The 14,684-nt window shown below is 36.5% G+C and overlaps 2 protein-coding genes across 2 annotated transcripts; both read left to right on the plus strand.

Annotated features, from left to right (window-relative positions):
- The first annotated feature begins 1,011 nt into the window (after positions 1-1,011).
- On the plus strand, positions 1,012-9,980 carry LOC131660239 (kinesin-like protein KIN-7F). The gene is made up of 13 exons (XM_058929425.1): positions 1,012-1,683; positions 1,795-1,884; positions 2,842-2,942; positions 3,014-3,127; positions 3,223-3,304; positions 3,398-3,465; positions 3,565-3,630; positions 3,731-3,855; positions 5,029-5,341; positions 6,229-7,695; positions 8,198-8,505; positions 9,053-9,424; positions 9,658-9,980. Exons 1-12 carry the CDS (start codon positions 1,494-1,496, stop codon positions 9,369-9,371), a joined length of 3,243 nt encoding a protein of 1,080 aa, XP_058785408.1. The 5' UTR covers positions 1,012-1,493; the 3' UTR covers positions 9,372-9,424; positions 9,658-9,980.
- A 125-nt stretch (positions 9,981-10,105) lies between these two features.
- LOC131660238 (probable LRR receptor-like serine/threonine-protein kinase At4g36180) lies at positions 10,106-14,298 on the plus strand. Its single transcript, XM_058929424.1, has one exon. The coding sequence runs from the start codon at positions 10,659-10,661 to the stop codon at positions 14,109-14,111; it is 3,453 nt and encodes a 1,150-aa protein (XP_058785407.1). The 5' UTR covers positions 10,106-10,658; the 3' UTR covers positions 14,112-14,298.
- The last annotated feature ends 386 nt before the right edge of the window (positions 14,299-14,684 follow it).

Consider the following 14,684-nt stretch of genomic DNA (forward strand, 5'->3'; position numbering starts at 1 on the left):
AAGTTATTTATGCAGCTGAAGCTTTCGACATCCCTGCTTCCCCAACTGCAATCCATTGGACAGCCACCTTCTTTAGATCTGGAATCACTTCTTGGAGATTCAAATTATTCATCAAAGATTAAGTTTGAGCAGGAAGAAAAATCATTGCAGGAACATAAAAAGAAAAATGGATGGACCTTGACTGATATTCTTGATATTAGTTCATTCATATGTATGCATAGGGTACTTTCAGATGAAACAAAGTCAGTGAGGCAACCCATTCAACCATTAATCATTGATGTTGTGAGAAATGACACCACTTTCACGTGTACATCCTCACTAAAAAAAAGTCTGATATGCCATCACCTATCTTTCTTAACTCTCTCTTTATTCTTTTTATAAAATAAATTTATTTTTTAAATATATTAAATAACTATTGTATGTGAATTGGATTTTTTTTTATAGAATAGTCTTCTTCCTTCCGTACCGACTAACCCACCCGAGAGGGTTACTGCTCCACGTAGCATCCGAAAATTTGTCCTAAGCTCCTTCGAACTCAGGACCTTTAGAGGAACATACCCTTAAAATCCAAGTATCCTCCCACTAGGTCAACCCTCTTGGGTTATGTGAATTGGATGTGAACAATGATCACGTCTATAATAATGAATATTCAATAAATTTAAATTTTTTTTATAAATAAAATCATAGAGAATTTAGAGACTTATTGTAATGAAAAATATTTATTCCTTACATTTTCATTTTTCATTGGCCTGTGAGCCTGTCTATTGGTTTTTAAGTTTTTATTTTTTCAGTCTCATTGAAATAGAAGAATCCAAACGATGAAGTTCGACTTGTTTTGACAGCGAAGGAACAGGGATATTCTGAACTTAAATCGTAGAAAAACAATAAACAGACTGGTACAAATTACAGACGGCAAAGTTGTAAGAAACCGAAAACAACCCCTTTTACATTCCACACGAGGGGCAGTTCTATGAGGGCAATTCCAAAAGGTGACAACGTCAATAACTATAAAACCGAGGGGTAAAACAGTAAATCAATAAAATTTCAGTTTTAGCGGGTGAAACGATTTCATATTTCGCGGTGGTTGCGGAAACAAAACACCAACGGCTTTGCCTATACCCATAACAACCCGCCTCATCTGATTCTCCAACTCCGTTATCTCTATCTCCGGTCACCCACCGGCGGCCACCGAGACAGAGAAAACGGTTTCACCTATTAACCTATCTTCCCCCTTTCTCTTTATCGTACAATTCAAACACAAACACAAAAGCGATCGTTGCTTTGCTTCGCAGATAATCGAATTATCGTGTATGTTTATTTTCCCTTAGGTTTTGTGAGTAATGTGGAAAATACGATAGCGAAACGTTGAAGAAACGAAATGGATAAGAGAGGCGTTGTTGCTGTTGCAATTGCAACGATTACGAAATTGTTAATTTTCGTGTTAGTGTTTTGACCTTTGTTTTGTGAAGATTAGAGAAACGACGACGTCCGTTATGGAAGTCGGAGAGGAAGAAGGAAACACAGTTGAGAGGATTTTTGTTGCGATCAGAGTAAGGCCTTTGAACGAGAGAGAAAAAGCGAGACAAGATGTGACGGAGTGGGAATGCGTTTCTCATAACGGCGTCAGATTGAAGAACAATGGCTGTGCTGAACCGCGGTCGCCGGCGGATACATATACATTTGGTAACAATGATGCTAATTGAATCGGTTTATGTTATTCTGATAGTTTTTAGCTTTCGAGGATTTTGTTTTCTGAATCCCTAATCCTGTTTATTGATGATTTGTTGGAAGCAGATAAGGTATTTGGGGAAAAGTGTCCTACTAAGCAGGTGTATGAGCAAGGGATTAAGGATGTTTCCCTTTCAGTAGTTAGGGGTATCAACTGTGAGTAGTTTTCTTCCTATTCTTGTTGCCTGCTTGGTGATTACATTTATTTACGTGAAATGTTATTTCGAAAACAATTCTGGTTGTCCAGCAGTGTATTCATATTCGGTGTAGATCATAGTTGTCAGACTCCGGAGTTAACTCGTAGATTCGAGCGAATTTACAAGTCTAGGACACCAAAACAATTTGACTCGCACTCAAACTCGTTTACGAAATAGACTGACTTAGAATCAGATAGATTTGGCTTTGTTGTTGTGTTCATTTTGTTGCTGTTTTTATACTATTGTTTTTTACTGTTTCCTTTTGTAGCTCTGTTTTTTGAAGCAATGTGTTCCTTTGTTTTGTTATAGTTTTTTTTCCCTTTTGTGTGTCTTAAAATACCCCTTTGTTTTGTTACCGATTGAAATCAGATTTTTTTTTTTTTTTGTAATTAGTGTTTTAAAGTGTATATGTGTGATTTAAAGTTATTATTTATTTTACATACTGTTACAAGTTTACGAGTCTACGTAGAGTCACAAGTTTGACAACCTTAGTGCTTATACAATTACATTTTTTAATTTATTCTCTCCTTCCAAGTCACAAGTTTGACAACCTTAGTGCTTATACAATTACATTTTTTAATTTATTCTCTCCTTCCAAGTCACGTGAATATTTATAAATGATTATTTTTATACGGTATCAAAGCATGGTGTCATAGAAAGACTATAAGAGAAGTTATTAAGAAAGATCTCGAAATAATTGATTTAGATAGAAGCATGGTCCTTGATAGAACTTTATGGCGAAAGTTGTTCCATGTAGCCGACCTCACCTAGTGGGATAAGGCTTAGTTATTGTTGTTGTATATGAGCATGGTGTCAAACTTTAGATGTTCAAATAACATCACTCTCTATTTATCGTTATGGTGGTCGGTGGAAGTGTATTTTTATTTTGTTTCTCATTGATGAATTGTATTCTCAGCTAGCATTTTTGCATACGGGCAAACAAGCAGTGGAAAGACATATACCATGTCAGGAATTACTGAACTTGCTGTGAGGGATATATATGAATACATAGAAAAGGTATAAAACAGTTCAAATAGTTGATATTATTAGATTGTTGCCAAAAATATGACATTTCTTCTTTGTCTCAGCATAAAGAAAGAGAGTTTATTGTGAAGTTCTCTGCCATGGAAATATATAATGAAGCTGTGAGAGACCTTCTCAATTCAAATGCTACCACACTAAGACTCCTAGATGATCCAGAGGTAAACTTAATAGCATATTTCCCATAGTCTGTTACTGTTAAGACTTTTTGGCTTTAGTTTTTTTGAATGGTTGAGAATCTATGCGCTTCAAACAGAAAGGGACTATTGTTGAGAAACTTACTGAGGAGACTCTGACAGAGAGAAGTCGGTTGCAGCAACTTATATCAAAATGTGCAGGTACTAGGGTCTACTTAATGTTTTTCTTATGATGCTACTGATACTGTCCGATGCTCCATTTCAAGCCATATCTGATCTGCGTATATCTTGCAGCTGAAAGGATAACGGAAGAGACTGCCATGAATGAAACAAGCTCCAGATCTCATCAAATTCTTAGACTGGTATTCACTTTATCTCTTAATCAACTTAGTAATTGAGATTAAAATTGCATATTTTATTCCCAAATTTCCCCAAAATAAAAGGTTGATGGTATTCTGCAGACAGTTGAAAGCAATCCAGGTGATTTTGTAGGCACTGCAAGATCTGGCGCGCTATTTGCCAGTGTGGTAAGTTTTTCACTCCTTCTGGAGAGGGGATGCTTGTTTGTGTGTATATATATTTGTTCTCCGGTAGATGAAATGAACAAGAATTAGTTTCTTTGAACAGAATTTTGTGGATCTAGCAGGAAGTGAGCGTGCTTCTCAAGCATTATCAGCAGGCTCAAGATTGAGAGAAGGCAGCCACATAAATCGCAGTTTACTGACCCTCGGAACAGTAATCAGGAAACTAAGGTAGAATTTCCTCCGATGTCATATTTTTTCTGTTTTTTTTATTCTTCTTAAGTTTGCTTGTTGTACAATAGTGGATAATTCGTATAATTTGTTGAAACTGTTGATTAAGGTGTTCTGTTTACCATTGGGTGTTATAGTTTCGTAGGTCAGGAAACCTAAAGAGCGGATATTCTCTCATGTTGCTAATTTACATTTCTTATGAAACTTCATTGTCAGGGTCTCTCAACTCACAGCTCAAGTTATTTTTTACCAAACTCTGAACACATGTAAATTTGAGCCAATGTAGAATATTGAGAGCTTGCCCATTATTCTATATACCCTGACAGATCACGACCCGTATTCTGATTCCATTTCTCCAATATACATAACACAATACCAAATTTACTTGGGACATTCAAGACCCAGCCCAGTCAGGAGCTAATTCAGACGGATTGGGTTCTAGAAATCTGTCCTGAATGATTTTTTTGGGGCTGGGTTCATATTATACTCCGAGTTCATGATTTGTGTAAAATAGGTTAATGTTATATATATATATATATATATATATATATATATATATATATATATATATATATATATATATATATATATATATATATATATCTATCTAATAATAAAATGCTAAGAAAATAGTTTCTGATTGTAAACTTAATTTTTCTTAAAGAAGTTTAGTATAATTTGTTTCTAAGCATATACTTAAAACATTTTGGCTAGCACTAATGCTGCATTTGGCGATCCGTTATTAACTAGGCCGTTGTGCTATTTGTACTTGAATTGTGTAAATGTAGGAAAATCTATGAAATTAGAACTAGCCACTTTAAAGAGATTTTGTTAACTAAAGTTTTGCATGGTCTATGCGTCGGTCTTTTGACTGAATGTCATGGAGAATCAAGACTCAATATGGCTTTGGTGTATGCATTTCTCTTGTGCATTTTATACAGTTCTGTTTTTTTGAAGCATACGTTTTTTCGGTTCACCGAATACTGATTCCTTTTCATTGCATCTTCATTTCTATGTTTTTATTCATCTCTGATCTTGGATTTTGACTATTTTCCCCTGCCCCAAGTTATCATTAATGAAAGTTCTCTTTTATCATTCTTGGTCTTTTCATCTTCATCTCTATACTTCATTACATAAACAGTCTAAATAATAAATCAAAATTATTGATTGCAGCAAGGAAAGAAATGGGCACATACCTTACAGAGACTCTAAGCTTACTCGCATTCTGCATAACTCTTTAGGAGGCAATGCCAGAACAGCCATCATTTGTACAATAAGTCCTGCCCGCAGCCAGGTTGAGCAATCAAAAAATACTCTATTTTTTGCTGGTTGCGCAAAACAGGTGACTACTAATGCTCGGGTCAACGTCGTGATGTCAGACAAGGTTTTGGTAAAGCAACTACAAAAGGAATTGTCTAGAATGGAGAATGAGTTGAAGAGCTTAAATACCACCGTACTAAAGGAAAGGGAACTTCAGATTAAACAGGTGAGGACGACTCAATAAATTGTGTTTTGGAGGGTAGTTATACTCTACTGTAATATTTCCGTTGCATAGAATATTATGACAATACTTTAAACAATTTTATAATTTTGGTTCACTTAAAAAGAAGCATATATGAACTTGGTTAAAAATTATTAACTAACTGTTACGAATGAAAATAATCAGCCTGTATTCATTATGATGCTCATTTTTCCTTCAAATTAGTGAAGAACTACAGGGTTAGTAAGTTTCATTGCCAAATAAGGATGAGTTTGTTGCTAAAATATATTACAATCCATTACATTGTATGTCCTTTGTGTCCTTTTTTCTAATTTCCTCAGCACGAACAAAGCTTAGGAGCTACGGAGGATGAGGAATTTGTCTATTTTCCATTTTCATAAAATGTCCTTATTCCTTGTGAATGAACACACCTTAGTTTCTTAAATCTCTAATAATGGCCAGACAAGGCAATTTTTTAAATTATTGTTTCCTTTTTATAGTCTGTTCAAAGACTTGGATTTTGTGAACATCATAATAAGGCCCTTAAGAGGGTTGTATATTAGAAACCCCATTAATAGTTAGATAATGACTTAGAACTAAAATCAAATTCACTAAGCATATATCTGTTGAATTGTTAATACCTGGACCATCAAAAGAAGAAATATCTGTTTACTTGGTGGAAGTGAAGTATGGATGGGGCTAGTGGTTTATAAACATTGACGAGGTTATTTCACAATCAACCATTTCTATAATTTGTTGGCAAAAGACAATTAACACTCACAGATAACATAATTACCAAAGAAAATATATTAACGAAATTTAGTTATGTTCCTTTCTTCTGTTGAAAATTTTATTCAGTTAGTCCTTTTCCTCCTTAATTTGAATATTTGCAGATGGATAAGGAAATTAAAGATTTGACCCGGCAACGTGATCTCTTTCAAAATTTGCTCAAGTCAGTTGGGAAAGATGGGGTTTTAAGAGTAGATCAAGATTGGGCCTCAGAATTGTCAGGCGTTGCTAATGATCCTAGTCCAGTTAGATGCATCAATTCTGGGCATTTTGACAGAACAACATCCATTTCGTCTATTTCTAATGAGCACCTTTTCAAGCAATCTGAGAATTCTGAAGACAACTTTCTCTTGGATGGTTGCCCTCCCACGTTTGTTGGGCCTGATCCATGTCAAGGTTGGGAGGAAATGGATAGGAGATCTGAATCTGGAGATAACTGCAAGGAAGTGCCTTGTATTGAAATAAAAGAAGTAGAAACAGAACACAAAACAGATATTAATATGTCCATTCCTGCTTTTGAAGAAAACGAAAGAAATTCTCCTGTGATTCAATTTAAGGAAGTAGATGATAAATCATCCTCAGGGAATGGGCATAGTGATCAAGATGCAGTTCAGCAAAAAACTGAGGAGATTAAAAGGACCAAGGACCATCTTGTGGACCGCTCAGAAAAATGTAACGACACATTTGAATCCAAATCTAGTTGCTTGGCTGCCATGTCTCCTCAAGTAGATAAGGTTGATCAGGAAGATTCACCACACTCTCCATTCGGTAAGTTGGAGCAGAATGTGTCACCTCCTTTGTTTAATAAGCTAGACCAGGAATCCACATCACCTCTTCAGTTTGATCTGGAAGATTCACCACATTCTCAATTCGGTAAGTTGGAGCAGAATGTGTCACCTCCTTCGTTTAATAAGCTAAACCAGGAATCCAAATCACCTCTTCAGTCTGATCAGGAAGATTCACCACATTCTCAATTCGGTAAGTTGAAGCAAAATTTGTCACTTCCTTCGCTTAATAAACTAGACCAGGAATCCACATCACCTCTTCAGTCTGATCAGGGAGAGCTTAAAACTGTGTCACCTCCTGAACTTGATGATCTGGACCAAGTATCATTCAAATCACCAGCTGGTGTTGAAAACGAATATTCTCTTCAGTCTGATCAGGAATCCACATCACCTCTTCAGTCTGATCAGGAATCCACATCACCTCTTCAGTCTGATCAGGAATCCACATCTCCTCCTCAGTCTGATCAAGAAGAGCTTAAAACTGTATCACCTCCTGAATATGATGATCTGGAACAAGTATCATTCAAATCACCGGCTGGTGTTGAAAAGGAATATTCTACTAATTTGGAATGCTTTCCTGAGAAGCTATTCGAACCGAAGTTACGCGCTAAAAGAAGAAAATCTTCCAGAAAATCTTCTCTAATTCACAAGATGAATGCTTCCGTGGAAGATGCAGAATCTGTTATGGATTCTGATTCAGAGGAAACTGCCAGCGTCCTCAATTTTGTAGCAAGAATGAACGAAAGTAAGCCAAAACCAGTGGACATGGACATTAATAATCTTATGGTAAGCACAAATGGAAATTCTGATGGCATCTATCTTTCTTGCAGTATACTTATTCATATTATTAGCTATTAGACTTTTGGTGAAAAGACAAAACTCAAGTATTAATAATAGCTCATGAACCTTATCATTATGCTAATTCTTAAAAATGACCAGAATAGTGTGCGTAAAAATGACCAGAATAATAGCTGAAGCCCACTAAGCTCTAAGCTTGTTACATGTATACCCCTTTTAAAAAGAAAACATAACAGTTGAGTCAATAATTTGCGGTACATGAATCATATAAATCTTCAACCTTCAGTCTTCTAGCATCACGCGTTACCACAGCACCAGCTTCAAAGAAATATTAACCTCAATATGGCAACGGACAATCTTTATCACTCTTGGGTCTTTTGTGATTATAACTAAAACTAAATGCTACGTGATTAAAAGTTTATGATCTCTTCCCTCAGTTCCTGGATTCTTTCATGAAGCCTCTGCCTGTGTCTGCTTTTATGAATGATAGGTACCTGTGAGGACGCCTCAGATCAATAAAAATGTGAACAGAGTAAAAGGTCTCAGTTTCCCCGGAGTTTGGGGGGATTTAATACCCTCTAAATTTGAGATGCAGCAGAGAGATATAATCAAACTTTGGGATACATGCAATGTGCCACTTGTACATAGATCCTATTTTTTCCTTCTCATCCAAGGCGAACTTTCGAATTCAGTGTACTTGAATGTAGAGCTCAAACGTTTGTCCTTTTTAAAGGACACTTTTTCAAGCGGACAATACATTACAGGAGAAGAAGGTGTTGATGTCACACCTAAATCAAGGTAAAATATTTTTATTTAATGAGTAGATTTTTGACTTACAATCCACATTTGCAAACATGATCAACCATATTGATTGATTTTCACTGAACAGGTCAGTCCATTCTGCATGTTTCATATTTTTGTTATATATGATGATAAACAGAGTTGAAATTCATAATTGTTGAATATTTTTGTTCCCGAATGTAAACATACTTGATCATACGCATTAAAAAAAAAAAATCCTGAGTAAATACACCATTATTTAGAAAGTATTTTTTCTTTCGAAAATATATTTAATAGAAACTTCTTGCAGACTATAGTATAAAACTCTCCATTGACATGCTCTTGTTCTTAAAGCGCAATCGTAAAAAGATTTTCTATTGTGTCAATATGGTGTCATGCCCATTCGGCTTTCAACATCTTGAAAATGTGAAGCACATGATGATCGCACGGTGTTTCATTTGTGAATACTTTACAACAAACACTTGCATAAAGTCACAGTAACTCTATTTTTTGGCCATATATACAATATATTTCACACTATTTTTATGCCACAATTATGGAACAGCCTCGCGTCTCTGACTCGTGAGAGGAAAATGCTCAGTAAGCAAGTGCATAAAAAGTTTTCAAGGAGGGCAAAAGAGGAACTATACCTGAAGTGGGGTATTGATTTAAAGACTAAGCACAGAAGTACACAATTGACATGGCTCATATGGACAGATACAAAAGATTTGAACCACGTAAGAGAAAGCGCTGCACTTGTTGGGAAGCTGGTTGGTTTTATTAACATGGGCGAGGCCTCAAAGAAAACATTTGGACTTGGCTTTTTAATACGACGTAAAAGCAAGGAATCCCTCGATTGGAAGGATACAATGTCTTCTCTTTAATATAGTTAGCTTGAGAGAAAGTAAACGAAGACATTTCAGCTGATTAAATTCAGGTCGGTTCAGTTAGTGTTACGATCTGCTTCCACTTATATATTCTAGGTTCTGTTAAGGTGTATATTGAAAAGAAATGTAAGATGATATATAGTGATTAAATTAAAGTTAATGATTCCTACCACAATTCATCTTCATCCTCTATTGTGAACAAGATGATATGTTAAGTTGATTATTTGTTCAGCTGTACTTCGTTATATATATATTTTTAACAACTTGCCAATTCTTTCTGCAGGCTTATTTTTTCTGCATGGTCTGTCATGGGAATGAGAAAAACCCTTTGTCACACATCATACGTCTCACATTATACTTGATACCGAAGCCAAGAATAGTAAAAGAAAAGTGGGGAGACAAACAAAAGAAAAATAAAATTCTTGTGCAAATAAATCTTGTTCCACTGTTTAAAGTATTTGCTCGTTCAAATAACCTACAATTTCCGGTAAGAGCTGAGAATAACCCCACTTTATATATTTTAGGACTGAGGGAGTATTGTGGAACGCATATTGTGTAATGACTTGTTCCTCATTAAAAATTCAATTATATATATTAATTTATTAATTGCTGTTTTTATAGCATTAGAATGTACTTACTGTATTTGATTATTAATATAGCGAAATAATAACTAGAGGGAGGAAGTGAACATTTTCTTAATAAAAACTTGAAAATTTGTCTTAAAAAAATCTTGAAAATAGAATCTCGATTATTGAAAATTATAATCTGAGTTACTAGCTATGATGTCAGGAAGAGGCACAGAAAAAGCCCCACCAAACAGTAAAATATCACTACCATAATTATTGTTGGGTAAGACTATAAAACCCGTATCCACTAGAGTTAGATATCCAACTCCAAATGACCCACCCGTATATGTAATGAATAGAGTCACAATGTCCATGTTCCAAAAGTTCAGGCTTTAATCCGGTTTCTCTTTCCTTTTCATTATTACACCATTCCCATCCACATGACATAAAAAATGAGGGAAAAAAGTTTCTAAAACTTTTCGGGAATGAAACCAAGACAAGAGAGAGAGAGAGAGGAATCACATCACACATACAAATACAAGACCTGACTCTTGTTGTAGGGAACAGCGTTTGCAGTAACCAAAACACCAAACGCTCCTTTAAACCACAAACAAACAAAAACACCAATCCCAGAATCCACCCACCCACAAAACAAAACACTCATTCACTCACTCACATCATTATTTCTTCTTCTACCTCTTCCTAACCAGAAACACAAATGGCAACAACGGCTATATTTCTCACCATTGCATCCCTCACATACTTCACCACCATACTCATAACACATGCTTCAACAACAACAAACAACGAAATCCAAGCCTTAACAACCTTCAAAAACAACCTCCTCGACCCACTCAACTCCTTAACATCTTGGAACACATCAACACCATCACCACCATGCGACTGGCACGGTATTCTCTGTTCCAACAACAGAGTCCACCAAATACGCTTACCTCGTCTTCAACTATCTGGCTCCATCTCTTCATCACTCTCCAACCTCACACAACTCCGCAAACTAAGTCTCCATTCCAACAACCTCATCTCCTCAATACCTCCCTCTCTCTCACAATGTCTCTTCCTCCGCGCCATTTATCTTCACAACAACTCCCTCTCCGGTAACATACCTCCATCGCTTCTCAACCTCACCAACCTTCAGGTTCTTAACTTTGCTGGTAACTTTCTCTCCGGCACCATCCCAAACCGTCTCTCTAACTCCCTACGCTTCCTCGACCTCTCCTCGAACTCGTTCTCCGGTGACATTCCGGGGAACTTTTCCTCCAAGTCCCAGCTTCAACTCATCAACCTCTCACACAATGATTTCACCGGTCAAATACCTGTTACAGTTGGAGCTTTACAACAGCTGGAATATCTGTGGTTAGACAACAACCATCTCCGTGGAACATTACCTTCTGCTATATCGAACTGTTCCTCTATGGTGCACCTGAGCGTAGAGGATAACTCCATTGGCGGGTTGATACCTTCTACGGTTGGGACAATGCCGAAGCTTCAAGTGCTGTCACTTTCCAAGAATCAACTTTCTGGTTTTGTCCCCACAACCCTCTTTTGCAATGAAGACAACAATAACAAAAACAATACTAATATTAGAATTGTTCAGCTTGGATTTAATATGTTCACGGGTGTTTCGAATCCGAGAAATGGAAAATGTGATAATAATTTTTTGGAGATTCTAGACCTTAAAGAGAATCACATTATTCACACTTTGTTTCCTTCTTGGTTGACCAATGTGAAATCTTTGAGGACTCTTGATCTCTCTGGGAACTCTTTTTCAGGCTATCTGCCTCAAGAAATTGGAGATCTTTTCTTGTTGGAAGAGTTAAGAATTTCGGATAATTTGTTATCTGGCGTTGTTCCGAGTAGTATTGTGAAATGTAGGTTGTTGAAGGTTCTTGATCTCCGAAGGAATCGGCTCTCGGGTCTTATTCCTTATTTCCTCGGAGAGTTGAAGAGTTTGAAGGAGTTATCTCTTGGTGGTAACTTTTTTACTGGTTTAATTCCAAAGAGTTATGGAGTTCTTTCTGAATTAGAGATTTTGGATTTAAGCAACAATAAACTGAATGGGGTTTTGCCTTTGGAGATTATGCAGTTAGGAAACTTGGGTGTTTTGAATCTCAGCAACAATAGATTCTCTGGTGGAATCTCGTCTCGAATTGGAGACTTAACGGCTTTGCAAGTTCTTAATTTGAGTCAATGTGGTTTTTCTGGTAGTGTTCCAGCTACGCTTGGGAGTTTGATGAAACTGAGGGTGTTGGATTTAAGCAAACAAAACCTTTCAGGTGAGATACCAGTTGAGGTTTTCGGATTACCGAGTTTGGAAGTTGTGGCTCTTGATGGAAACAGTTTGAGTGGTTCTGTTCCTGAGGGTTTCAGCAGCATTGCAAGTTTACGGTATCTTAATCTTAGTTCCAATGATTTCGTTGGCAACATTCCAACAACTTATGGTTATCTAAGTTCCTTAGTTGTTCTTTCTTTGTCTCACAATTTCATTTCTGATTCAATACCTAATGAGATTGGTGGTTGTTCTCAACTAGAAGTGCTTCAGCTTCAATCAAATCGGTTAGTAGGTAACGTTGTTCCGAGTGTTATCTCTCACCTTTCTCGTTTAAAGGAGCTGAATTTAGGTAACAATGGAATCAAAGGTGAAATCCCAGACGAGATTTCAAAGTGTTCTGCTTTGAACTCACTTGATTTAAGTGGTAATCACTTAACCGGTAACATACCGCAATCCTTGTCGAAGTTATCAAATTTGAAGGCTTTGAATCTGTCTTCAAATCAATTGACAGGAGAAATTCCGGTTGATCTTTCGCGCATATCCGGTTTGAAGTATTTAAATGTTTCCAACAACAACCTCGAGGGCGAGATTCCACAAATGCTGAGTTCTAGATTCAATGACCCTTCTGCGTTTGCAACGAACAGGAGGTTATGTGGGAAACCATTGCATAGAGATTGTACAAAAACGAGATGGCTAAAGAGAAAAAGACTAATAATCATCATAGGTGTTGCAGTTGCAGGACTATGCTTTCTAGCATTGTTTTGCTGTGGCTATGTTTACAGTCTCTTAAGGTGGCGAAATAAGCTTCGAGAAGGAGTAACAGGCGAGAAGAAACGTAGCTCAACAAGTGCAGGCTCAAATGGAGACAGAAACAGTAGAGGAAGTGGCGAAAACGGAGGGCCAAAATTAATAGTCTTCAACAACAAAATCACATACGCCGAAACACTAGAAGCAACAAGAAACTTCGATGAAGAAAACGTTCTAAGCCGAGGAAAACACGGACTTGTTTTCAAAGCCTCGTATCAAGATGGAATGGTTCTATCAATTCGTAGACTTCCAAACGGGTCAACATTGATCGAAGAAAACACATTCCGCAAAGAAGCAGAATCATTAGGCAAAGTTAAGCACCGAAACCTAACAGTCCTACGTGGCTATTATGCAGGACCACCACCTGATGTAAGACTACTAGTTTACGATTACATGCCAAATGGAAATCTAGGTACATTGCTTCAAGAAGCTTCACAACAAGACGGTCATGTTTTGAATTGGCCAATGCGTCATTTAATCGCACTAGGCATTGCTCGCGGATTGGGTTTTCTACACTCTGTCGAAATTGTTCATGGCGATGTTAAACCACAAAACGTTCTTTTTGACGCTGATTTTGAAGCACATTTATCCGAATTCGGGCTAGACCGGTTAACAAAGGTTAGTGTCCCAACTGAATTAGCAGAGTCGTCCTCTTCAACTACAATTACAGTCGGTTCGTTGGGCTACGTCGCGCCAGAAGCCGTGTTAACCGGACAAGTGACAAAGGAAGGAGACATATACAGTTTCGGGATAGTGTTGTTGGAGATATTGACAGGAAGAAAAGCTGTTATGTTTACTGGCCAAGACGAAGATATAGTGAAATGGGTGAAGAAACAGTTACAAAAAGGCTTGATATCAGAACTGTTGGAACCTGGTTTGCTTGAGATTGATCAAGAATCATCAGAATGGGAAGAGTTTTTGTTAGGTGTTAAGGTTGCACTTCTTTGCACAGCACATGATCCTCTTGATCGACCTTCTATTAATGATATTGTTTTCATGCTTGAAGGCTGTCGTGTTGGACCTGATATACCTTCCTCTGCTGATCCAACCACACTACCTTCACCTGTTTCTTGATTGTTCATTTTTTTTTTCTTTATATTTTTTTTGGAAGAAGGATGATATTTGGAAAATTCATTACTTCATGTTGATTATTGCTGAATTTTTATTTTATGTAATGCAATGAAAATTTGTTTGGTAATTATTACTTTCGATTTGTAGATTATCCTTCTGAAAATATGTTCACACTAGCAGGAAGATTTGAATACATTAACTCTTTGCCATTTGAATAAAGTCATAATTTAATTTTTCGGGTGGCATAATTGATCATTTATTTATAATATTATGGTGGGCTTAATACTAGTCCTACAAGATGAAATTAGAAACCAAATAATCAAGTAATTGAATTTGAGTGGATAATAAGTAGTAAAATTAAAGACAATTTATTGGGCAGCAGATTCATGTCTCCTTATTTGATTGTTATTTATTTATATGAAATGACTTTTACACATCATAGCTAATCAAGTGAAAGCTCGTTCTGGTCAAATTTTTTAAATATGATTTGAGTGGTTCGTCCATTTTTAAACATTTTAAATTCTATTATTATAGATATTTTATCTAGAGATCTTTCATAAACTTTTTTTAATGATA

This window comes from Vicia villosa, linkage group LG3 (assembly GCF_029867415.1).
Source record: "Vicia villosa cultivar HV-30 ecotype Madison, WI linkage group LG3, Vvil1.0, whole genome shotgun sequence".
NCBI lineage: Eukaryota > Viridiplantae > Streptophyta > Magnoliopsida > Fabales > Fabaceae > Vicia > Vicia villosa.

What these genes read in the sequence shown, in the direction of transcription:
- LOC131660239 (XM_058929425.1), top strand. Translation starts at nt 1,494, where the DNA reads ATGGAAGTCGGAGAGGAAGAAGGAAACACAGTTGAGAGGATTTTTGTT. An exon ending in ACAGTAATCAGGAAACTAAG is followed by an intron (nt 3,856 to 5,028) that starts GTAGAATTTCCT and finishes TATTGATTGCAG; the next exon opens with CAAGGAAAGAAATGGGCACA. An exon ending in TGGACATTAATAATCTTATG is followed by an intron (nt 7,696 to 8,197) that starts GTAAGCACAAAT and finishes TATGAATGATAG; the next exon opens with GTACCTGTGAGGACGCCTCA.
- LOC131660238 (XM_058929424.1), top strand. Translation starts at nt 10,659, where the DNA reads ATGGCAACAACGGCTATATTTCTCACCATTGCATCCCTCACATACTTC.